At 39.8% G+C, this 26,498-nt stretch overlaps 1 protein-coding gene across 1 annotated transcript in view; it reads left to right on the top strand.

The window, feature by feature from the left end:
- The window catches only part of LOC132816073 (contactin-associated protein-like 2), a 1,374,393-nt gene that overhangs the window by 199,514 nt on the left and 1,148,381 nt on the right, over window positions 1–26,498 (top strand). The window contains exon 4 of the mRNA XM_060825502.1: window positions 22,745–22,963. Within this exon, the coding sequence (XP_060681485.1) occupies window positions 22,745–22,963 (219 nt within the window). The remainder of the gene's footprint in view (window positions 1–22,744; window positions 22,964–26,498) is intronic.

Here is a 26,498-nt window from a genome sequence, read left to right as displayed (position 1 = left end):
CATCCACCTTATTTTCAAATAAGATAAAGAAGGCTTCAACAACTTTCTCATCAAAATGTGGTAGAGCTTTGACATATTTGTACATATTACTACTTTCTCTTTTAACCTCCATCCTGTTAACTTTACTTTTGCTCAACTAAACACTTTCTCTCTCTTTCGTTTTCCTTTCTCTCTCTTGTCTCTCTCTTTCTCTCTCCCTTTCTTCTCTTTCTCTTTGCTCAGCCAAGAACCTTCTCTCCTTCTCTCTTTCCTCTCTCTCTCTTTGTTTATCTTCTAACTCCATTTTCCTCAATTGTAATTTAAGTTTTTTTTTACCTCTGCTGCACTTGTCTGTTTCTCTGACACACCTAAATGTTTGATTTACTCCCTGGCAATTTCAGCTTTACTTTTGTCCTTGGTTAAACCCAAATCTAACTTATTTTCTAATTTTAAAAACATGGCCTTTTTCTTTCCTTCGAAACTTTCTTGGCAAATTTGGGGATCATCTTCAAATCCCAGAACCTCTTTAGCAATTTTAAGAGCCTTTTCTCTCACTTTTAATTTAATCAATCACAAGCCAACACAAGTAAACAAACCTGTTCTGTTCAAAGATCTAGGACACTACCCTGCAAGTGTTTCAATCTGCTGGGAATTTCTGTGCCACCAAATCTATTCAAATCCGTATAAAACAGTTCAAATCCCAGACCTGAGCCCCCAAAACCGTTACAACACGGGGTGAACCCTCGTGCTTGATTTAACCCAGCAACACAAAAACAATTTTTCCCATGCAGTTTTCCGTGAAAATTTGACAGGCCAAGAACTACTTAAAGTAAAAGTAACAACTTTATTTCTTAAAGTTTAACAGAGAATAATTAACTAACAATATTTACAACTCCTTCCTATGACCTATCTTTTACCTTCTCCTTCTCTAATACTAGTCCGATAAAACCCTCGATTAAGATTTACAAAACATTATTTATTATCTCAAAACCAGGCAGCTTTCTGTATTGCTGTCATCTTTTCTTCTTCTTGCGGATTTTGCTTCACAGATTACTGATCGATAAAGGTATCTTTAAGAGAGCTGTTTTTCAGGCTGGTAGCTTGGGAGTTCTCCTCTCAACAGTTCAATCCTCCCCCGTTTATACCTGCAAAGCATCGGATTGTATCATTGGCTTTTAAGATTGTCAATATACTAAATTCAAACTTAATTGGGATTTGGTATTTTCGGGGTATAATTTAAACTGATTGGTTGAATTCAAATTTGTTTTTGTCTCATAGCAACTCAGCCAGTGTTATCTGTTCTGAATCAAATGTTACTTTGTAAATTTTCCAGCACTCGGTGTGCTTGCCAATCCTTCACTCTCTTAAAGGTATGGTACACTTCTACACCTTCATAAGAAGTGCTCTCTGCTGACTCCCTGATGCATTCTCAGCATCAATTCTGGATTGAAGACCATAAGACAGAGAAACAGAAATTAGGCCATTTAGCCCATCAAGTCTGCTCTGCCATTCAATCAGAGCTGATAACTTTCTAAACCCTATTCTCCTACTTTCTCCCCGTAACCCTAAATCCCCTTGATACTCAAGAAACTATCTGTCTCAGTCTTAAATATAATCAATGACTTGGCCTCCTTGGACTTCTGTGGCAATGAATTCCATGGATTCACTACTGAAGAAGTTTCTCCTTATCTCCATTCTAAAAATGTTTCCTTTATACTAAGGCTGTGCCCTCAGGTCCTAGCTCCACCTACCAATGGAAAGATCTTCCCAATATCTACTCACATGTTAAGCTCTTCATTGCTGGGACAATTCTTGTGAACCTCCTCTGAACACTCTCCAGGGCTAGTACATCCTTCCAAAGACATGGGACCCAAAACTGCACAACACTCCAAGTGTAGTCTAACCTTATAGAGCCTCAGAAGTACAACCTGCTTTTATTTTCAAATCCTCTCAAAATAAGTGCCAACATTGCATCTGCCTTCCTAACTACTGACTCAACCTGCAAGTATACTTTGAGAGAATCCTACACTAGAACACCTAAGTGTCTTTGCACTTCAGACTTCTGAATTTTCTCCAGTTTCAAAAATAGTCTATGCCTCTATTTGTCCCATCAAAGTGCATGACCTCACACTTTCCCAGGAGCAGGAACTCAGTTAGAATCATGAAGGTGACAAGTAGGGGTGATTTTTGACATTTGCTGGGATTTTGATGGTGGCAGAGTGGTCCATTCTGCACTGTGCGAGTCAGCAAAAGGGCTGTTTCCATGTGACAGGCTAAGGGGAGCATCGGAGCCAGAAACTGGCCCTGTCAAGGAGGGAATAGTTGGCAGCAAATGTCATAATCCCTACCTCAAATGCTGTCACATCATGGGTTTCCTCTTCAATATGTGGAGCCTGTCTGCTTGGCTCTTCAAAATGAAAAATTGTTTTCCTTTGAGGCTGCCTTTGTTTTGAGGTGCCTTTCCATTTTCTGGACTACCCAGCAGCACCCAAACATCTAGGTGGAACTATTTATTCATTCATGGGATGTGGGTATCACTGACTAGGCCCAGCATTTATTGCCCTTCCTTTTTCCCTTTGGGAACATAGTGGTGAGCTGCTTTCTTGAACTGCTACAGTCCACTTGGTGTAAGTACATACTTAATTCTGTTAGGGAAGTTGATCCAGGATTTTGACTCAATAACACTGAAGGAATGGTAATAAACTTCCAAGTCAGGATGGTGAGTGGCGTGGGGTGAAACTTTCAGGTGGTGGTGCTCCCATGCATCCCTTATATACCATAGTGGTCATGGGTTTGTAAGATGCTGTCTAAGGAGCCTTGGTGAGTTTCTGCAGTGCACCTTACAGATGGTACATGTTGCTGCTACAAAGCATTGGTGGCAGAGGGAGTGAATATTTGTGTATGTTGTGCCAATCAATCAAGCTGCTTATTGTGGGTGGAAACAGGCTTCTTGTGTTTGCAGTCTTCCATGCATATGGGAAGTATTCCATCATAGTCCTGACCTGTGCCTTACAGATGATGAATAGGTTATGGTGAGTCAGAAGATCAGTTATTTGATCATTCTTAGCCTATGACCTACTCTTGTCATTACTTTCTTTATATGGCTAATCCTGTTCAGTTTCTGATCAGTGGTACACCCCAGGGAGGACTCAGTGATTATAATGCCATTGAATGTCAAGGGACAGTGATTAGATGCTCTAGTTGGTGACGATTATTGCCTCGCAATTTGCATGGCGCACATGTTATTGCCACTTGTTAGCCTCAGCCTAGTTATTTTCCTGCTCTTGCTGCATTTGGATATTGAATGCTTCAGTATCTGATGACCCACAAATGAGGCTGACATTGTGCAATCATCAGTGAGCATCTCCACTTCTGCCCTTGATAAGAGGGAAGGTCATTGATGAGGCAGCTGATAATAGCTGACTCTGAGACACTACCCTGAGGTATTCCTGAAGCCGAGGTGACTGACATTTAACAATCGCAATCATCTTCCATTGTGCGATGTATGACTCTAACCAGTGGAGAGTTTTCTGCCAATTTGCATTGACTCCAGTTTTGCTCGAGCCCCTTTATGACGGAGACAGTTAAATAGGGTCTTGATGTCGAGAGCAGTCACTCTCATGTCACCTCAAGAATTTGACTCTTTTTTTTCCCATGTACAAACTGTGGGAATTGAGGCAACATGAGACAGATTTGGAATCTCTTCATATTTCAAAGGCAAAAATGTGAAGTCACAACAAAATTAAACAAGAAGCCTGGACAAATCAGAGTACCAAGGCTACAGTGCTGGGGAAAGATGCTGCAAATTGTTGCACACTGGACCTCATTCAGGAGCTGAAAATCAGACTGTAGAAGTTTGGAAGGCCTTGAAGGGAGAGTCAAAATATTTTGAACCCTCTACTAATGTTGCAAATGATATGTGTTGAATGGTAGGGCTCAAAGGGATATTGAGAATGTTGGTCTGTATGTGACTGCATTGATACATTTTCTAACTGAATCTCATGAGTGAGAACAACTGCAAGATGATTTTCTTAATGATATAGCTGTCTAAGATGAAGAGATTCAGACACAACAGACTTTCTGCTGGGAGAGGAGAAATTTAGTCAAGAAAGCTGTCACCATCTGCAAAGCTGTGAAATTGTCTGTCATCAATTCACGGAGAATGGATGGTGCTCATTAAACTCAGACATTCCAGACTAAGGATGAGCACCATATTAAAAAAACATGCCTTAGACAAAGGTGGAAGGGGACAAAGGTAAATTTTAATTGCCCTTCCCCTCTGAAGCTCAAGACAATGATATGATGTTTAGTGTATTATTTTCCTTCTTTTATTCCTGTGCTTGATGAAGTTGGACTGAAGGTTGAGCCCTTAAACACTAGTTTCTAGATTCTATCTTTTTAAAATAAACTGACAGCAAAAATCTTTAAGATGAAATCGAAGATGTTGAAGAAGTTTGAAGAGTTTTTTTACTACTGTATCTAAACACAAAGCCACTCAAGAAAATAGGTTACAAATTGTAAATCCAGCATGATTAAATAATTAGTTCATATAAATTACAACTTCCTGGAGGTCAGTGCCCAATAATAGTTTCCTTGTTAAGCTGGGCACAGTAGTTTTCCTTCTTACAGGCAAAGTGTAAGCTTCTTCCAGGCCAGCAACTTGGAGTCAGAGATAAAGAGTCTGAGGCAGGCTGCTACTTCAGCCTGGAGTCATAAGGAGGTCAAACAGCAACTTAATTAAATCACAGCAATTCAATTGACTGTAATGTCAGTCATGTCACAAAGACAGTCATTTCAGGTGCTGATGACCCATCACTATAAGATAATTGGAAGGTTGTTAATCTCAGAGTGTATTTTTACCTCCCCTACTTGAGCTTGTATTGCAGTATGACTAGCTAACTTAAAAATATCAGTGCTCATTTGAGCATAATGTGTCCTGGTATTTATCTTTGTCCAGACCTGCCTTTAAGTGGACAGAATTGTATATGAATAAAGTTTTCTCTGGGATTTCTGTACTCACTCTGCAGTTATTTTATTTAAGAGAGGTAGTGATGGCATAGTGATAATGTCTCTGGACAGTAATCTAGAACCCCAGGTTAATGTTCTGGCAAATGGGTTCAAATCCCACCATAGCAGATGTTGAAATTTGGTTTGAATTTAAAAGAAATCTGGAATTACCTGTTATAATCTCCTGGCTTTACCTGGCCTGGCCTGGCCTACATGTGACTCCAGATCCACAACAATGTGATTGACTCTGAACTTCACTATGGAGAATTGGGAATGTCCAATAAATGCTGGCCTAGCTGGTGATGTCTGCATCCTATGAATGAATAAAAAGGAAGAAATATTTACTGAGGGACTGGCAGAAAGGTCAAGACCAGAATAAGTATTGCAGAGTGCACCATACAGAGAAAAGGAAGCTTGCCAATATGGATAAAGCAGTACTCTTCCTGTAAGAAACTGAATCACTTTGTACACTTCTGTGAGAAAGAAGCAAAACAAACCTAAAAGGTTGACCACTGGAGAGATGTAATAGTACCACAACGAGTCTGAAAAATCACTCTACACCTTACAACGTCAGGTCCGAAAGTTTTGTGACTATTAGAACAGTAACCGCAGAAGGAAAGCATCGAGTGAATATGAAGTGTCAGATTAACAATGATGTTTCATGCAACATCATGAACTGTACTGTATAAAGTGATTCAAGATAGTGACCAAAAATTAAGCTCTCGAAGGAAAATTTGAGGTTATGTGATGAAACATAAACAGTGGTTTACCTCAAAAGGATAAATGAAGCTTTGCTCAATATAATGGGTGGAATGAATAGCTGCAGCTCCAGATAGTAGGCATTAAGCAATACCCCCTCATCGAGGCTGAAGCAAGTTTGAAACCTGGACTGGTAACAACACACGTGTTAGGCGAGGGCAGACGATGGTCAAGTGGCATTATCACCTTGTCTGTTATTGTAAAGATTCAGCTAATGTTCTTGGAACTAAGGTTCAAATCCCACCACGGTGGACCAGCTGGAAAAGAAAAGAGCAATCAATGCAGTGACAACTCCTACAGACTAGAGCAGCAGCATGGTGGCAGTAAAGGAAAGCTGGGAATGTGCATGGATCCAGAGGATCTCAATAAACCTTTGAAGAGATCTCACTATTCCATGCCTGGCATTGAAGACATTTTGCCGTAGCTTTTCAAGACAAGAATCTTTATTGCGGTAGATGTGAAAATTATTTACTGGCAACTAAATCTGAATGAAAGCAATAGTTTTCTCTTTATATTCTGAATGCTATCATGAAGATAGAGATTTTTGCACAAGCCTTTTGGTATGAACACTGCTGCAGAACAGTATCTGCACAAAAGCAAAAGATGGTCAGTTATCTTTCCAAAGTGGGTGCTATCATTGATGATCTGCTGGCCTATGGATTTGAGGGGGCAATGGAAGAAGCCAGTGTAGACCACAGTAAAAATATAGTGTGACTGAAAGAGAAAGCTCACCAGTTGAACCTAAAGCTCAAGAAGAAGAAAAAATGCAATTGAAGATTCCTGAAGTCAAGTTCTTATGGTTAGATTCCCTACCGTGTAGAAACAGGCCCTTTGGTCCAACAAGTCCACACCGACTCTCCGAAGAGTAACCCACCCAGACCCATTTTCCCCTCTGACTAATGCACTGGACACTGTGGGCAATTTAGTATCGCCAATTCACCAAACCTGCACATCTTTGGACTGTAGGTGGAAACCAATGCAGACACGAGGAGAATGTGCAAACTCCACACAGACAGTCACCTGAGGCTAGAATCAAACCTGGGCCCCTGGTACAGTGAGGCAGCAGTGCTAACTACTGAGCCACCATGCCACCCTCATCAAAAGGATGTCCTGGCTCTTGACGAGGTGAGAGTTATGGAAGAGATACTGTTATCAACAGAAAATGGTACAATGATTTTATTGGATTCATGAACTACCTAGCAAAGTTCTTATCTAATTTTTCATCAGTATGTCATTCTCTGCACAAGCTCACTGCTAAGAATGTTTGGTGGTATTGGGACACATAACCAGAAGCAGCTTACACTTGAATCAAGTTGAATCTGTTCAGGAATTTGTCAACCCAACAGACATTTTGAATCTGGAAGATAAGTGTCTTGCTCATTCAAGAACTTGACATGAGAACAACATTTCCTAGAGAGGAAACATTACCCCAAGAATAAACTGATACTGGTTGAACAGCCAATAGGCACACAATTAGAAGACCTGCATGATTTACAGATCATGTTTGCAATGCATATGCAGAGACTGACAAAGGTATCACTTAATCAAAGGAACGTTCATGAATGTATGAATATATATGAATGAAAATATTCTATATATTAGGTAATTTGTAACTGCAAGTTACAGTGCATGCGTTTTTGCTCATTTGATTAGAATGAGGATATTTGGAGAAATTAATTTATAAGAACACTGTCAACACCTAACATGTCATAGTCATGTGACGTTTGCTGTAAGCTGCTTCTGCTTTCAAATGATTTGTCATTTAAAAACACAATGTTTATCTGAGATGGGAGGAGAAAGTGAGGTCTGCAGATGCTAGAGATCAGAGTTGAAAATGTGTTGCTGGAAAAGCGCAGCAGGTCAGGCAGCATCCAAGGAACAGGAGATTCGACGTTTCGGGCATAAGCCTGAAGATTCCTGAAGAAAGGCATATGCCCGAAATGTCGAATCTCCTGTTCCTTGGATGCTGTCTTATCTGAGATGGGCCCAAGTTAAGTCACAGCAAGAAACAAACACCAAGATCCTGAAGCTCACAAGCCATGTCCTGCCCAGTTTAGCTCCCAACAAATAATAGAGATGAACAAATATGCTTGTATTTTTTCAGAGGGGAGAATGTATATTTGCTTCAGAATTACAGGTTTGCTCTCCGTTTGTTCTTTCCTGTTTTATCTTTATTGTGTTGTTGTTTTTTTGTAATTTCCCTTTAGAGGAGTGGTCCCAATGTCAAAAATGTTATATTTATCATTAGACTGTAACTTGATCTCTGTGGGGAATATAATTTGATTTGAGAAAACTTTTGTGAGGATAATATCAACTATAACAATCCATTATCACAATGAAGTGTTTCTTTCTTGTACTGGAGCACTTAGAAAAGATTTCTTCTTGGCGTTGCTGTCCAATTCTTCCTAAGCTCTTAGAATCAAGTCATAGACATCAATTCATTCAAATGCCAGCTGTTTGATCCCATCTTTGTAAATTTAACCACAACCTGAAGCTAACTGGAATGCACATCAGAGTATCATCATTACATCTGAGCTTATGTCTGAACTCAGTCTCATATTTTAAACTACTATTGAAACACTTTTCAAATCATATATAATGAATGAAAATATATTATTGTAATGCTTTCCTCAGATACACTAAAAACTGTTCATTAATACCACTGGAGAAATCATGACAGGACATTGCTTCGAAAATTAAATGCAGTCATGAAGTCATAGAGATGTACAGTATGGAAACAGACCCTTCAGTCCAACTCATCATGCCAATCAGATATCCTAAATAAATCCAATCCCATTTGCTAGCATTTAGCCCATATCCCTTTAAACCCTCCTTTTTCATGCACCCGTCCAGATGCCTTTTAAATGCTGTAATTGTACCAGCCTCCACCACTTCCTCTGGCAGCTTATTCCATACACAACCACTCTCTGCGTGAAAAGGTTGCTCCATAGGTCCCTTGTAAATCTTGTCTTTTAGTTTTGGACTCCCTCACCCCTGGGAAAATACCTTGTCTGTTTACTCTATCTATGACCCCCACGATTTTGTAAACCTCTATAAGGTCATCCCTCAGTCTCCGACGCTCCAGAGAAAATAGCCTTAGTCTATTCAACCTCTCGCCACAGCTCAAACTCTCCAACCCTGGCAATATCCTTATAAATCTTTTCTGAACTCTTCCTTCACAACATCCTTCCTATGACAAGAAGAGCAGAATTGCATGCAGTGTTTCAATAGTAGCTTAACCAATGTCCTATCCAGCCACAACATAATATCCCAACTTCAAAGCTTAATGCTCTGACCAATAAAAGCAAGCATACCAAACACCTTCTTCATGATCCTATCTACCTGCAACTCCATTTTGAAGGAACTATGAACCTGCACTCCAAAGTCTCTTTGATCAGCAACACTCCCCCATGACCTTACATTAAATGTAGGAGTCCTGCCCTGATTTCCGTTTCCAAAATGCAACACCTCATATTTATCTAAATTAAACTCCATCTGCCACTCCTCAGCCCATTGACCCACCTGAACAAGATCCTGAGGTAACCTTCTGCGTGTCCACTACACCTTTAATTTTGGTGTGAGCTGTAAACTTACCAACCATACCTCCGATGTTTAAATCCAAATACTTTATATAAATGATGAAAAGCAGTAGACCCAGCATCGATCATTGTGGCACACCCCCTGGCCACAGGGCCTCCAATCTGAAAAGCAATCCTCCATCACCACTCCCTGTCTTCTAACTTTGAGCCAGTTCTGTACCCAAATAGCTGGTTCACTGTATGTTCCGTGTGATCTAACCTTGTTAACCAGTCTACCATGAACCTTGACGAACACCTTACTGAAGTCCATATAAATTATGTCCATTGATCAGCCCTCATTAATCCTCTTTATTACTTCTTCAAAAAACTCAATCAAGTTAGTGTGTTTTATTTAGCTTTGTGACATTGATATAAATCTAGATAATAGATAAACCTTGCTTAAAAATCTGAGATCCAAATATTTTTTCTGTTACTATTTTAGTTGTTTGTATCTCAGTTTTTAAAGAAAACACTGTCAATGCAAGAAGACATATTCTGTGTTGTGACAATGTTATAGCAGATATAGAATCCACTAGAAAGATTGCTTTTTTCCAAGTTTCATCGACAAAGCCAATGAAAGCTGAATAGCGAAATTTTACACGAGACTATATTTATGCAACAGTTAAATCATTCTTCCCAACGTTACTAATTTACTTTCACTTGATTATTTTAGTTAAATGTGATAAATTTTTGGGTTTGTCTCTAGGTTTCAATTGAACAGCTTTCCAATTACTCTTATCAAACAACTGTGTCTTTTTTTCTTTCACTTGTACTGATTTTAACATTCTTTTTTCTCAATCCTATAACCTTCTTTATATCTTAACATCATCCCCAGGACATCTTAACATTACTGCAATGTGAATTGAAATCAAGAAGTACTAGGGCTCAATTTCTGAATGCCACGGGGTAAGAATGGAAGCCAGCAAGGGTCTAATATAACCGTGCAGTCACATGCTGTTTCCTCAATACAGAAGTGCTAAGGAGGCCAGTGACGATGAAAGCATTTTTCATCCACCTCAGTGAAAGCCTGATTCTTAGCTGATGCTCCAGATATCTCAGAGGAGCACCAGCGGGTGAGCAACTAGCATTCACTTCATAAATTTCTGTGCCTTTCTGCAGCCCTGAGCAGTCCACTGCATCAAACAGTTTCTGCATCCACTGCAAGTGCTATCATATATGAGGCACACTCTTAATGAAGGATCTCCTGCTCAAAGTGAGGGCTATTGTGGCCTATGTAAATAGACTCCTGCATGCTTGCCTATGACCTTGCACTGCTGCTATGAAAAAGCCATCTTTTACTGGAGCTGCTAACCCATCCTGTATTACATATCCTGGATAAAATGACTAGTTCAAATGAAAGAACAGCAATTGGTGTTGCACAGAAATGATAGTGGATTCATGAATTAGGAAAACGCACAGTTATTTCTGTGGCATTGGATGGGACTCCAGGATGGTGTGACACCTCCCTGGTATGAGGATAAAGGATGTCATGTGAAGCTGAAGAGATAATTTGGGAAGGGTTAAGAGTCAGAAGTTGCGGTCCACAGTGCTACCAATAACAGAGATATAAAGAAGAATGAATACTTGAAAGCAGATTTTAAGAAGTTAAGAAAGTGACTGAAAAGCAGGACTTCAAAGGTAGTCATAATCTTTGCAGTATCCAATGCCTCCAACAATTTCTTGATATCTGTGATGCTGGAGACCTTTGGAGAGGCTGAAATAGATCACCCCCTTGGCACTTCTAGCTGAAGATTGTTATGAATGCTTTAACCTCACCTTTTGCACTGATGTGTTGGGCTTTTCCATCAGTGAGGATGGGGATATTTTATCGAGTCTTCTCCTCCAGTGAGATGTTTAATTGTCCACCACCATTCATGATTGGGTGTGGCAGGATTGCAGATCTGATCATTTCACTGTGGGATTGCTTAGCTCTGTCTATCACTTGCTGCTTTGCTGTTTGGCTTTCAAGTAGTGTTGTTTGGCAGCTTCACCAGGTTAACAACTCATTTTTAGATATGCCTGGTTCTGCTCCTGGTATGCCCTCCTGCACTCTCCATTGAACCAGAATGGATTCACCTTACAGACAGCAAAGAGAACTGGTGAGAGTGGCACCCTTAGACATCAAGGCTATATTCAACCAAGTGAGGTATCAAGGAGCCCTAGCAAAACTGGAATCAATGGGTACCATGTGGTTAGAGTCATACTTGACATATAGGAAGATGGTCACGGTTGTTGGAGTCATCTCAGATCCAGGACATTTCTGCAGGTGTTCCTCAGGGCAGTGTCCTTGGCCCAACTATCTTCAGTTGCCTTATCAATGACCTTCCCTCCATCATAAGGTCAGAAGTGGGGATGTTCACTGATGATTGCACAATATTCAGCACCATTTGTGACTCCTCAGACACTGAAGCAGTCCATATCCAACTGCAATAAGATCTGGACAATATCCAGGCTTTGGATGACAAGTGGCAAGTAACTTTTATGCCACACAAATGCCAGGCTATGACCATCACAAATAAAAGACAATCTAACCACCACCACTTGACATTCAATGCTGTTACCATCACAGAATCCCCCACTATTAACATCCTGGGAGTTATCATTGATCAGACTTGACTCACCATTTAAACATAGTTGCTACAAAAGCAGGGCAGAAGCTAGGAATACTGTGGTAAGTAACTCACCTCCTGATGCCCCACAGGTAGAATGTGCAAACTCCACACTGGCAAATTCACTAAAAATCCTCAGATAGTCCCTTTCAAACCCATGACCACTTCCAACTAGAAGGGCAATACAGCAGATATATGGGAACACTATCACCTTCAAGTTCCCCTCCAAGCCACTCACCATCCTGACTTCAAAACATATTGCTGTTCCTTCAGTATCACTGGACCAAAATCCTGGAATTCCCTTTCTCGTGGCATTGTGAGTCAACCTACAGGTCGACTGCAGCAGTTCAAGAAGGCAACTCACCATTACCTTCTCAAGGGTGACTATGGACGAGCAGTAAATGCTGGCCACCCAGCAGCACCCACATTCCACTAAATAAATATATTTTCTTTTTAAAATGGTGAAGGGGTGTTTTTGTGATGGGAAGCTTGCGTCCAGTGAAGTTTTGCAGAGATCAGTGATAGGGCCCTTCTTGTCTGTGGTTACTTAAATGATTTAGACTTGAATGGAAGCATACTGGTCAGTAAGTTCAGAGAAGATATGTAAACAGTGAGGAGGATGGCCTTAGCTTATAGGAGAACATGGACAAGCTGATCAGATGGGCTCATCTGTGGCAAATGATATTCAATTGGATAAGTGTGAAGTTGTGCACTTGGGAAGGACAAACAAAGCAAGAGATTCAATGATGAACCTATGGGACCCTGGGAAGAACCAAGGATCAAAGGGAACTTGGTGTTCATGTATAACAGTCACTGAAAGTAACAGGATAGGTAGACAAAATGGTTAAAAAGGCTTTTAGGACACTTGGCTTTAATAGCCAAGGCATAGGTTCATTTTAATAGCAGGGATGTGACACTGGAACTGTAAAAAAATCAATAGCTAAGCCACAGCTGCAGTATTGTGTGCAGGTCTTGAATCCAAATGTTGGAGGGATGTGATTATAGTCAAGAGGGTGCAGAGGAGAGTTGTGAAGATGTTGTCTGGGCTGGAGAGTTTTAGTTCTGAAGTGAGATTGGATAGACTGGGGTTATTTTGCTTAAAGCAGAGAAGGTAGGAAGGGAACATGATTGAAATGTATAAAATTATGAAGGACATGCTTTTCATCATTTATATAAATGATTTGGATGTGAACACGGGAGGTATGGTTAGTATGTTTGCAGATGACACCAAAATTGGAGGTGTAGTTGACAGCAAAAAAGATTGCCTCAGAATACAACGGGATTTTGATCAGATGGACCATTTGGCTGAAGACTGGCAGATGGAGTTTAATTTAGATAAATGTGAGGTGCTGCATTTTGGAAAGGCAAATCAGGTCAGCACTTATACGCTTAATGGTAAGGTCCTGGGGAGTGTTGCTGAACAAAGAGATCTTAAAGTGCAGAATCATAGTTTCTTGAAAGTGGACTTGCAGGTAGATAGGATAGAGAAGAAGCATTTTGATATTCTTGCCTTTATTGATCAGTGCGTTGAGAATTGGAGTTGGGAGTTGGATACGACATTGATTAACCACTGTTGGAATAGTGCCTGCCATTCTGGTCTCCCTGCTGGAAGAAAGATGTTGTGAAGCTTGAAAGATTTTAGAAAAGATTGACAAAGATGTTGCCAGATTTTGAGGGTTTGAGCTCTAGGGAGTGGCTGAATTGACTAAGGCTATTTTCCCTCGAGCTTTGGGGGCTGGGGGGGTGACCTTATAAAAAATTATGAGTGGCATGGATAGAATAAATGGACAAGGCCTTTTCCCAGGGTTGAGGGAGTCCAAACTAGAGGGCATAGGTTTAAGGTGAGAGGGAAAATGATTTAAAAGAGACATAAGGAACAACTTTTTCATGCAGAGAGTGGTGCATGTATGGAATGAGCTGCCAGAGGACGTGGTGGAGGCTGGCACAATAAGAATTTTTAAAAGGCACCTTGATGGGTTATGGCCTAAATACTGGCCAATGGCACTAGGTCAATTTAGGATATGAACGAGTTAGACAGAAGGGTCTATTTCTGTGCTATATATCTCTATGACTCGATTGCACAGACAGGGTAAAAGGGGAAGAAACTTTTCCCACTGTTGGAGGGATCACTGACTTTGATTAACGTAAGTGGTTGGAGATTTAGAAGGGATGTGAGGAAATATCTTTCATCAAGAGTATGTTGGGTATCTGGAAGTCACTGCCACTAGAGGCAGAACTCCTCACAACACACAGTTACAACATTTAAAAGACATTTGGGTAAGTACATAAATAGGAAAGATTTGGAGAGAGATAGGCCAAATACAAATAAATGGGACTAGTTTAGTTTGAGAACGTGGTCGGTGTGGACTAGTTGGAATAAAATGTCTGTTTTCAAGCTGTATGACTCAGCATCTCTATGACTCTATGTATTTAAATATACATTTGCATTGTCAAGACATACCAGACAATTGGCCAAATGCTCAAAAATGAGATATAGAAGCTAGATGGTGAGCCAAAGGGCTGTTTTTGTGCTGTGGATCATGATGACTATATTCAAAGTTTGTGCAAAGATTTGTAGCTCGGGTGGCCCCATACTTAAGTAGTCATCCTGGACAAAGTAGAGTACATCCAGAAAGTGCAACAACTATTTGCAGATACCAACACCTACCAAAAGAGAGAGTTTGACCCCACCTCACAGCTCACCAATAAGTGAAACAACACACTGAGGAACCTCCAAAAAAACAGTCAGATAACCAGGTTTGACCTACAGAGAATGAAACCTGAAAGCGACAACACTCCCAGATTCTATGGACTACCTAAAGTGCACAAACCAGACATCCCACTCAGACCCATCGTATCACTACCAGGGACACCATCTCACAAACTGGCTAAAGAGCTACAGCAGAAACTGAAACACCTGATCAGGGGATCCAGACACTGTATGCAGTCAACACAGGAATTCTTGGACATCATCAGAAATATACACATAGACAAGGAAGAAACTATGGTCTCATTCGATGTAACGGCATTGTTCACCTCTATCGACAAAACCCTAGCCAGAGAAACAAAAGCCAACCTACTTGACATACAGAACAGACAACAAGACGGTAAACCTATCAACAAAGACTGCATACTCAAACTACTGGACCTGTGCTTCACAAAACACTTCACATTCAACAACCAAATATATGAACAAATCAATGGCACACCCATGGGCTCGCCCATCTCTGGACTCATAGCAGAAGCTGTAATGCAAAGATTAGAACAAACAGTCTTATCGCAAATTCAACCCAAACTCTGGGTCAGATGTGTGGATGGCACCTTTGTAATCATTAAAAACACAGAAATAGAGAACACACATTGGATCATCAACGCCACACTCACAGGAATCAGATTCACTAGAGAAGAAGCAAAGGACAACCAACTCCCACTCCTAGACGTGATGTACAGAGAACACCAAACGGAGAATTCACCACAAAGGTATACAGGAAAGCCACACAGACAGACCAAGTCCTGAACTACAAAAGCAACCACCCCAACACACACAAAAGAAGTTGCATCAAGACACTATTCAAAAGGGCCACAACACACTGCAGTACACCAGAACTACAAAAAGAGGAAGAAGAACACCTCTACAATGTATTCGCCAAAAACGGATACCCCTGCAATTTCATCAACAGATGCCTAAGGGAAAGACAATGGAATGAGAACATGCCACAACTCAAAGGACTAGCCACACTACCATACATCAAGAACATTTCTGAACTGACAGCCAGACTACTACGACCACTAGCACTCATAACAGCACATAAACCAACAGCCACTCTCAGACAACAACTCACCAGGACAAAGGACCCAATACCCAGCATGAGCAAAACCAACGTAGTATACAAAATCCCATGCAAGGACTGCACAAAACACTACATAGGACAAATAGGAAGACAGCTAACGATCCACATCCATGAACACCAACTAGCCACAAAATGACACGACCAGCTATCCTTAGTAGCCACACACGCGGATGACAAGCAACATGACTGGGACAACACTACTATTATAGGACAAGCCAAACAGAGAACAGCCAGGGAATTCCTAGAGGCATGGCACTCATCCACTGATTCAATCAACAAGCACAAGGACCCAATATACCGGCCACTGCAGCAGACAGCTGGAACTGACAACCGGAAGTGGCAGCTTCAAACCACTACAAATTCTGGAGGAAAGAGCACAGAAGCACCTCACAGGAGGCTCCCAAGCACTGAGGATGTCACTGAGACAGGGGACAAAACGTCTGCAACAGAAATTCCCAGCTCGGCGAACAGAACCACAACAATGATGACCATATGACTTTGTCACCCAATTTTGGGTAAATCTGTCTTGATACCTTTGGTCAATTAAATTGCAATCCGTGTGGTGTTTGACTACTGTTTGTCTGTTAACTCCATGAAAATTCTGAATGTTAGAGTCTATTTTCTCTACATAGGTATATAGTTTAGAATCTTGAACTCACCAATCTGTCTTGTAATTATTTAATAATTATTGCTTATGTTTCTTTCACTCACATTTGTATAAGAAAGCTTTTCTCAGTGTTTCAATTTAACCTCAGAATCCTATTACTTATTTTCGTGTCCAAGGTTTATTTATTCTATCAGCCGGATCATAACTAAGATCAGAGCAACCTCCCTCACAGCTTTCAGTGTGGTCTCCAGTTTCACTGTCTGCCTGGAATTCAAGGCCTATGTTTCTGCTAAAGCATTGTTTAATTGAAATATTCTGTGAAGTTTCATTCTGCACTAAGAGAAGTATAACTACGGCCATATCATGAATTTCAATGGGCCCCATACTTAAGTAATCATACTTCCATTCCAACACCCATAGCTATTTATTGGATACCAAACCCATATATATGGTGAGCAAGATAGCAACTCCTTAAAACAGTTCTGTGCTGGGTCTGTGTTCAGGAATTTCTTTTTTTTGCAGTGAAACTCCAGCCTAATAAATGTGCAGTTTTGTTTCAAGGAAGATGGAGTACACGAAGCTCATGAATGGCCACAGGAGACATATTAGGTGTGGTTGAAGTATCTTGAATACTGAATTACTGCTAATGGCATCAAGTGGAGAGGTTTCAAAAATCTGCTTTGTTTAAAGAAAATTCCATGCCTGTGATTAATAACAGGACTGTTATCACTCAAGAGACTTCAAAATTAAGCCAGTTACCCCTATACTCAATCGAGCAGAACAGAAAAAGAAAACAAATAATTACATTGTGACTTACATGTCTCCCAGGTCTTCTAAAACATTTCACAACAAATTATACTTTTTATGAAACAAGAACAAAAATTGCTGGATACGCTCAGCAGGTCTGGCAGCATCTGTGGAGAGAAATCAGAGGAAACGTTTCAGGTCAGGTAACCCTTCCCCAAAATGGAAGGAAGGTTCTGAGGAAGGGTTACTTGCTCTGATTTCTCTCCACAGTTGTTGCCAGACCTGCTGAGCTTTTCCAGCAATTTCTGTTTTTTGCTTCTGATTTACATCATCCACCGTTTTTTTTGGTTTTTGTACTTTTTTTGAAGTTGAAATAATTTGATTTAATATAGTCAAACGTAGGGCAGTCAAATTTCAATCAGTGAGATGTGTGCATTACAGTGTTTAACATGGGGTTGTGAAAGGAAACATCATAGCACACAGCTGAAAACTGGGCAGGTGAGGATTTTACTTTCATCCTATTTTAATAGTTGTAAGAAGAAAAGAGTGATTTAAAAAGAATGATAGAAAAGTGAATAGGAGATGCTTTTGAACAGAGGTTTATCAAGCTGAATTCACTACATATTTATTTATTTAGCATTTAAGAATGCATGACTTAGGTTGAAAGAAAGACAGGTAAGCTATCTTCCTGCAATATGCCTGAGTGGAAACTCCTGCTACAGAGTGGAACCTGGTGGAGAGCGATCCAGCTTAATTTCTTGTCTCTACACAAGTTTTAAAATTAAATAGCAAAAGTGCATTTATATTTTTGCCTTCAAAGGTTCCCAGTAATTATAATGAATGTAAATATTGGTCAGGCCTGATAATTTTTGGCATTGATTTATATAGAATTCAAAAGGTTCAGATTTGGACATAGAGATAACAACAATCGAACAGTGCTGAAACTTCCACTGAAGCAGTCAATCCATATTCATCTATTTCTTTGAAGTTATTGGAAGTAATTTTACACCCAAAATTAGATGCTTTTGGATTGATTGAGAAAGTAAAATTTGACTTATCTGAACTTATCTTGAACATGCTGACTTTCATTTTTATCATAAAAGGGAAAGATGGCAGATACTCATCCACTCTGAGAAAGTAGTTTGGTAGATCAAAATTTTAAGGAACATAAAAAAGAAAGTGCTGGAGAAACTCAGCAGATTAGCAGCATCTTTGCAGAGAGAAAGGATTAATGTCTTGAACATAACTCGTGTTCAGAAGAAGTCACATCAGATTCGTAATGTTAACTCTCTTTCTCCTTCCACTGACGTTGCCAGACCAACTGACTTTTGCCAACACTTTTTGTTTTTATGTCAGATTTTCTGCATCTGCAGTATTTTTCTTTTATTTAAGTTTTAGATTATATTAGATTACTTACAGTGTGGAAACAGGCCCTTTGGCCTAACAAGTCCATACCGACCCACCGAAGTGCAACCCACCCAGACCCATTCCCCTACATTTACTTCTTCACCTAACACTACGAGTAATTTAGCATGGCCAAGTCACCTAACCTGCACGTCTTTGGACTGTGGGAGGAAACCGGAGCACTCAGAGGAAACCCACGCAGACACGGGGAGAATGTGCAAACTCCACACAGACAGTCGCCTGAGGTGGGAATTGAACGCGGGTCTCTGGCACTGTGAGGCAGCAGTGCCAATCACTGTTCCACTGTGCTGCCTACAAGTTATAAGGAAGTTGTGCCGCTTAATTATAAGGATTTAACATTTTTAACCCATTTTCGCAGAAGGCGAATGTTGTCTGCAAAACCTGTTGGCCTAACAAGGTTCCATATTGCCGGTTTCACAATCACCATCTCCCCCCAGTGATCTCTCCTCATGACCACACACTAATCAGCCACTCCCACCAAGTTCTGAAGAAGGGTCACTGGATCCAAAGCATCCGTTTTCTCTCCATATGCTGCCAGACTGACTGAATTTTTCCATCAATTTCTGTTTTTGTCTCTAATCAAGATATTTTCTACACACCCATCAGCGTCTCTCCTCACATTTGAATGCAATCTCTTCCTTGGTCGCTCTCTTCTTTGTGCTCACTGCATCTCATCTAGTCATTGTGACTGACAGTCAGCCATCCTGCCAAGTAAACTAACTGTTTGATCAGAAACTTAAAGGAAAAAGCTTTTAAATTGTTCTGCATTTGAAGTCATCATAGCATTCATGAAACCTTTACCTTTCTAATTTTCAATCCAGAACCCCTTCTTTATGCTCTGTGAATCCTAGGTACATCCTCTCCCTTGTGATACAATATTATTTTTCTCACTGTCTCTGTTGCTTTTTTTGGCTGTTTCTTTCTGCTTCATTCTTCAGATATTATTGGCTATTAATCCAATAGAATAAAGACTGGTTACTGTCAAAACAATACTATGCATGAGTTTGACATCCAAAGCAGTGAGACAAATCTGAAGACCTTAAATCTGTTTAACATGGATCTGTGTTTATCTATCAGAACAATAAAGTAGATTATATTTTAAGAACTAAAATTAATAATCCTTGTGAATGATAATTGCAGGGTTGTGATGTTTCAGGATTGCAAATATATGCTACTGGCAAGTTAAACATTGACTTTTTTATGGTCATAATAGTAAATTGTCAGCGCTAAATGTGCACTATAATTGAGTTCGCAAATTAAACTTCTGATTATTTGTGTGGCATGGTCCAGGTTCCTTGACCAATGTCGGCAATATTGAGTTCAGGATCAGTGAGCTGGCCTACATATGTTGTACTAAGCTGAATATTTACCCTCAAATTTCTACACTGTTTAGTCTTTGATGTAATTCTGCAATTAACAGTCAAATTCAACACACCATCCCATACATGCCTTCCACAGCTTCAACCAACCCTGACTAGAGTCAAACTGGTTGCCCTGTTCCCCCAATGTGATAGCCCAGTCCTGCAAACAAACCTAAGATGACTATCCACAACTACCCACACTTTCTTTCTCAATCACTCAATCATCCATCTATTCATTGACCTAATCATTCATTCATCCTTCCACTTTCCCATCCACTGAACACATGTAAGATCTTTGAGCACATGACTAAATATAGCAGCTAAAGGTATAGGTGAGTATGTCTGCTGTGAGGCTTCTCTTTGCAACTCCTCTTTGTTTATGGCTGCACAGTGACATTGCTACAACAACTGGCAGAGGAAGTACCAGCTGAAGGACACAAAAACGGTAAAGATGCAGCAATCTTTGTAGTTGGTGTTAATCTTCTTAGTATCAATGCCAATCACAGATATGAGTCATATGTACCCACTATTCTGCTTGCCAGATAAAAAAAAATGAATTTGTCCGTTTCAGTGTAAGTAAACTTTAATGGTACAAAATATCTTAATTATTGCTAAATAGACTTTTGGGAATAAACAAAAAAAAATTAAAGTTTCATTTTATAATATGTTAATTATTGTTGAAGAATTGAAAAAGCTAACAAAACACATTTTTTAACTACAAACCAGAGAAATGATCTCAAGACAAAAACAATTTCCACCTCTTGGAACACCTGCCAAATGTGCAGTTGGAAATTTGGCCCTGGTTCAGGCTTATCAGCCACATAAGGACCCACAAAACCCACAACCAGTGACATGGAATTTCCAAAGTGAACAATCATGCTCATTAGCCAGTGATTGCTAGTGACCAACTCTTCTTCATTATTCCTATTGTTCTTTCCCTCTCTGTATTTAGCCCTCTATACAGATTTTTCACTGACTGAAATATTCTAATTCACACCTCACAGTTCAGATTCTGTGCCAAATTAAGAATTTGTTGATTTAATTGGCTAAAGAGACATGCCGATGCTTGCCCCATTCCAAAACATCTGCAGAGGACGTAGTACTGCTTTCAATTTCCAATCATCACAGACTCCCTTTAAAAAGTCTGTTGGGAAACGTAACTGTGATGAATAGCTCAGGCTGGTGATCAAAACTCACTGCTAAATCTCAGCTAAAATAAAAGAAAATGTCTGGCTATACAACAGCGCTCAATGGATTGCTGGATATGAAACCAAGTTTTCGTGAAATTGCCCAGATTAACAAATATTAACTGAAATAAGACCTGTAATGGGCCAGATCCAACATTATGCAAATGTATCAAGGAGGTAGACTTGACCCTAATGTTTATCTTATTTAAAGACAAGCTTAACGTGCTGTCTTCCAGATGTAAGTCGATTAGACATGCTATTTGGCTTTAAGTGGAACACACTTTATTCTTACCTCTAGTTAAAATACAAAGGAAAGAAGAATTGGAATAACTTTAAATTAATTGAAAAACTAAACAGAATAATAGATTATTTAACAGCAATTCTTCCAATACAGTAATATTCCATAAACACACTCTTAGCAAAGGCAAATTCAGTTTAATAGATTGTTGCCCATGCAATTCTGGCAGCAGAGAGAACTCTAACTTTTAGCTGTATCAGAGAGATGTAATAGCTTCCACTGCCAACTTCAACCCTAGCAGCTACTGCAAGCTAAATTAAAACCCTGGTTGTGTAACAGCCTTACTCCACCCATTCATGCTGCTTCTATTATTTAAAATTTTAAAAATAAACCCCAAGCCTCAAAAACTGTTTACTTTATTGGCTTCAAATAGACAGCTTCTCATTTCTGACCGCTCAAAATATTTCTTTGAAGAAAACCGAAACAAAATGAATCAAGTAAAAGTATCGTCACAGATTTGATATGTTGAGTCTAATAACATGCAATATGAAGGTTCAGTACATTAGAAGATTTTAAATTGATTTTGATTGCATTACCTTAATTTCTCCTTACTCTTTAATGGCATGTGGATATTTCTGGTATTGTTGTTCATCAAAAATTCCTGATTGGCTTGTCACTCTGTTTCAATCAACCACATTACTGGAGGCCTGGAATCACATTTAGGTCAGACCAGATAAATATTATTCTGGGTTGTGGGTGGTTGAGGTATACTGCTGATAGATTACTGATGAACCTTGTCAAGAAGAGGCACTTACATGACATAGCAAGAGGCAGTTTATTGTTTGAGAGCAGTTGGTACAATGTATCAATGTACAATGTACCATGTTAAACATAATGACTTAAGACTATCAAAACCCAGAAATGACAGAATCTCCTCCCAATGATCACATAACAGCATCAGATTAGCTGTAGCCCCGCACAAAAAAGAACTTCAATATTAACTCTTTCAGAACCATGACTTTACATAATACTATGGACACTGGAGTGCATGACCTTAAGGCCATTGATGAATTTGACGGGTTTTCACAAAAAATTATGAGAGTTTCATGGTCACCATTACTGAAACTAATGCTAAACCCAAATGTATCAATTGAATTTAAATTGCACCAGTTGACATATACCCATAGGAGTATCTTGACACTATCTTTAATCCAGTGTGTGCATTTTTAATCCAGTATCTCTCCACAAATTGGATCACAGTTTGTCCCAAGGTGTCTATACATTAAATGATTAGCGCTGATTTGACTGTCAAGTGTGCTGTTTTTGGATTTTACAACAAATTGTTATATTTTTCCTATTTCATGCAGACTAAATGCCTCTTTTTTTCTGTTTGCAGGGGCTGATGTTATTAATTTTGATGGCTACAGTCCATTATCCTATATGTTTAGAAATAAGAAAATGAAAACGTTAAAGGATATTATTTCACTGAAGTTTAAAACATCTGAAAATGAAGGTGTTATATTCCATGGCGAAGGACAACAAGGAGACTATATAACCCTTGAAATCAAAAAAGCAAAGCTGGTTCTTCGGGTGAACTTAGGTAATCTATATTTTCTCTGAGCATTCTTAAGATAATTGACAGCATTGCAATATTTGCTTCATTTTCTAACATGAAATAACAAATGCTAATGCTGTGTTGTGCACAAACCACATTAAAGAATGTTCTCGTAAAATGATCTTATACGAAGCTTCATAGTTGCTGTGAATAGAGCTGCTTTGAGCAACCCACTAGTTTTCATTTGTCACAAGTCCTGTATCTATTTCTATTTTAAACTAAATTGTTAAATATATATTTTTGTGGAGCACAAAGTTGATTGGAGCAAGATGAGGATAGAACCATGAATTGAGCGTAGGTTTGGAATGTCTTCTCTTGTTATCTAGTAATTAGGCTTCAAGGGAAGAACACAAATGATATGTGGAGATTGTTCAAGGAACAGCTATTGGGTGTCCTTGATAAGTATGTACCAGTCAGGCAGGGAGTAAAGGGTCTTGTGAGGGAGCCATGGTTTAATAAGGATTTGGAATCCCTTGTGAAAGAGAAGAGGGCGGCCTATGTAAAGATGAGGCGTGAAGGTTCAGTTGGGGCGATTGAGAGTTATAAGGTAGCCAGGAAGGATCTAAAGAGAGAACTAAGAGCAGCGAGAAGGGGACATGAAAAGTCTTTAGTTGGTAGGATTAGGGAAAACCCAAAGGCTTTCTATAGGTATGTCAGGAATAAAAGGATGACTAGGGTAGGTATCGGTCCAGTCAAGGATAGTAGTGGGAAGTTGTGCGTGGAGGCGGAGGAGATTGGAGAGACACTAAATCAATACTTTTCGCCAGTATTCACTCAGGAACAGGACACTATTGCTGATGTGAATATTGAGTCACAAGTGATTAGAATGGATGACCTTGAGGTATGTAGGGAAGAGGTCTGGGGAATACTGGAAAGGATGAAAATAGATAAGTCCCCTGGGCCTGATGGCATTTATCCTAGGATCCTCTGGGAAGCTAGGGAGGAGATAGCAGAGCCATTGGCCTTGATTTTTATGTCGTCATTGTCTACGAGAATAGTGCCAGAAGACTAGAGGATAGCGAATGTGGTCCCCTTGTTCAAGAAAGGGAGTAGGGATAGCCCGAGTAACTATAGGCCAGTGAGTCTCACTTCTGTTGTGGGCAAAGTCTTAGAGAGAATTGTAAGGGATAGGATTTATGAACATCTGGAGAGGAATAATGTGATCAAGGATAGTCAGCATGGTTTTGTGAAGGGCAGGTCGTGCCTCACAAACCTTATTGAATTCTTTGAGAAGGTGACTAAGGAGGTGGATGAGGGTAAAGCAGTAGATGTGGTGTATATGGATTTTAGCAAGGCGTTCGATAAGGTACCCCATGGTAGGCTAATGCAAAAACTACGGAGGTATGGCATTGAGGATGCATTAGAGGTTTGGATTAGGAATTGGCTGGCTGGAAGGAGACAGAGGGTAGTAGTTGATGGAATAGGTTCATCTTGGAGTGCAGTTACTAGCGGTGTTCCACAAGGATCTGTTTTGGGACCATTGCTGTTTGTCATCTTTATAAATGATCTAGAGGAGGGGCTTGAAAGCTGGGTGAGCAAGTTTGCGGATGACACGAAAGTCGGTGGAGTTGTGGACAGCGAAGAAGGATGTGGCAGGTTACAGCAGGATATAGATAAGTTGCAGAGCTGGGCAGAAAGGTGGCAAATGGAGTTCAATGTAGCTAAGTGTGAAGTCATTCACTTTGGTAGGAGTAACAAGAAGATGGATTACTGGGCTAATGGTAGGCTACTTGGTAGTGTAGATGAGCAGAGGGATCTTGGTGTCCATGTACACAGATCTCTGAAAGTTGCCACCCAGGTAAATAGTGCTGTGAAGAAGGCATATGGTGTACTGGGCTTTATTGGTAGAGGAATTGAGTTCCAGAGTTCTGAGGTCATGTTGCAGTTGTATAAGACTCTGGTGCGGCCTCATCTGGAGTACTGTGTGCAGTTTTGGTCGCCATACTATAGGAAGGATGCGGAGGCATTGGAACGAGTGCAGAGGAGGTTTACCAGGATGTTGCCTGGCATGGTAGGAAGATCGTATGAGGAAAGGCTGAGGCACTTGGGGCTGTTCTCATTGGAGAAAAGAAGGTTTAGGGGTGATTTGATAGAGGTGTACAAGCTGATTAGGGGTTTAGATAGGGTGGACACTGAGAACCTTTTTCTGTTAATGGAGTCAGCTGTTACTAGGGGACACAGCTTTAAATTAAGGGGTGGTAGGTATAGGACAGATGTTAGGAGTAGATTCTTTACTCAGCGGGTTGTGAGTTCATGGAATGCCCTGCCAGTAGCAGTGGTGAACTCTCCCTCTTTATGGTCATTTAAGCGGGCATTGGATAAGCATATGGAGGTTATTGGGCTAGTGTAGGTTAGGTAGACTTTGGTCGGCGCAACATCGAGGGCCGAAGGGCCTGTAATGCGCTGTATTTTTCAATGTTCTATGTTCTAATTGTGCTGCTCTCAGTCCTCTAGATAACGCCATTTAAGGCACAAGTATTTTTTTCCTCAATACTGCAATCCTCAAAACACAGATAGTTCAATATTTTGTCGCAGCCCCGATTTAAATCCAGCTGTAAAACTCTGGTAGTGCAGATGAAAACAAGGATAATAATTGCTTGTGTAGAACAAAGCAGTGAATCAATTGAACACCTCTGATGATGTTGTAAACTCTCGACATTTGCTTTCAAAGATTTATGGATAGCAGCACTGGTGTGAGGCTGAATTATTGTTTTGAATTCAATCACTTCTTGTATCCAGCTTTACACAACCATCTTATAAGTACTGAGTAGCTTACTTGTTTATATAATACAGTAAAAACAGTGAGTTGTGTTCAGCAGCAATAGAGTAATAAAACTTTAATCATATTAAATCTGAAGGCAGCCCTGTTGTTAATATTCATGCAGTTGACGATTTGATAGATTGTTATGTTGGTTTAATTAAGTAATCCCACCTAAGGCCTGAATCTCAAGCTTAATGGTGTGAGAAAAATTATTTTACAAACAAAAAGGTATCAGCCGTCTTGTACAATTTTTCAAGATGGATACCAGATAACAAGCAGAAATTCTCACTTCTAAATTTAATTGATCCGCTAAAGGACAGTAAAGTATTCAAATGCTGTGGGTGGCTTAGGCGGCAAATAAAAGAGACAATTCACAGGTCAAAAAATGGTAAATGGAATTTTAAGAAGCTGTCAATGATTTCAGGCATAAATCATACCAGATTAGATTGTTGTATAAAATGATTCACGTTGGAAGGAAAGATGGTAATCAACATACTTCGTGAATAGTGCTAAGGATGATGTTCCACAAGACCTGAGAGCCTTACAAAGTTTAATGATAACATGTCAATTTTGTAAATCAGCAATCAGAAAGCCAATACAGGTTTGGTATCTATGGCCATCACAGTGTTTTTTGCAAATTGTATCTTGAATCATGATATCATTGAAATGCATGTGCACTTCACAATCAAATATTTGTGTACTCAATATCACTCAAAATGTAATGATGCAATTATTGTTACAAATTTATGTTGTGTCAGAAGTAATGGAGTGCAA

Source organism: Hemiscyllium ocellatum, chromosome 5 (genome assembly GCF_020745735.1).
Source record: "Hemiscyllium ocellatum isolate sHemOce1 chromosome 5, sHemOce1.pat.X.cur, whole genome shotgun sequence".
NCBI lineage: Eukaryota > Metazoa > Chordata > Chondrichthyes > Orectolobiformes > Hemiscylliidae > Hemiscyllium > Hemiscyllium ocellatum.
Note: the sequence above shows the minus strand (reverse complement) of the source record. Positions and strands in the feature narration are given on the sequence as shown.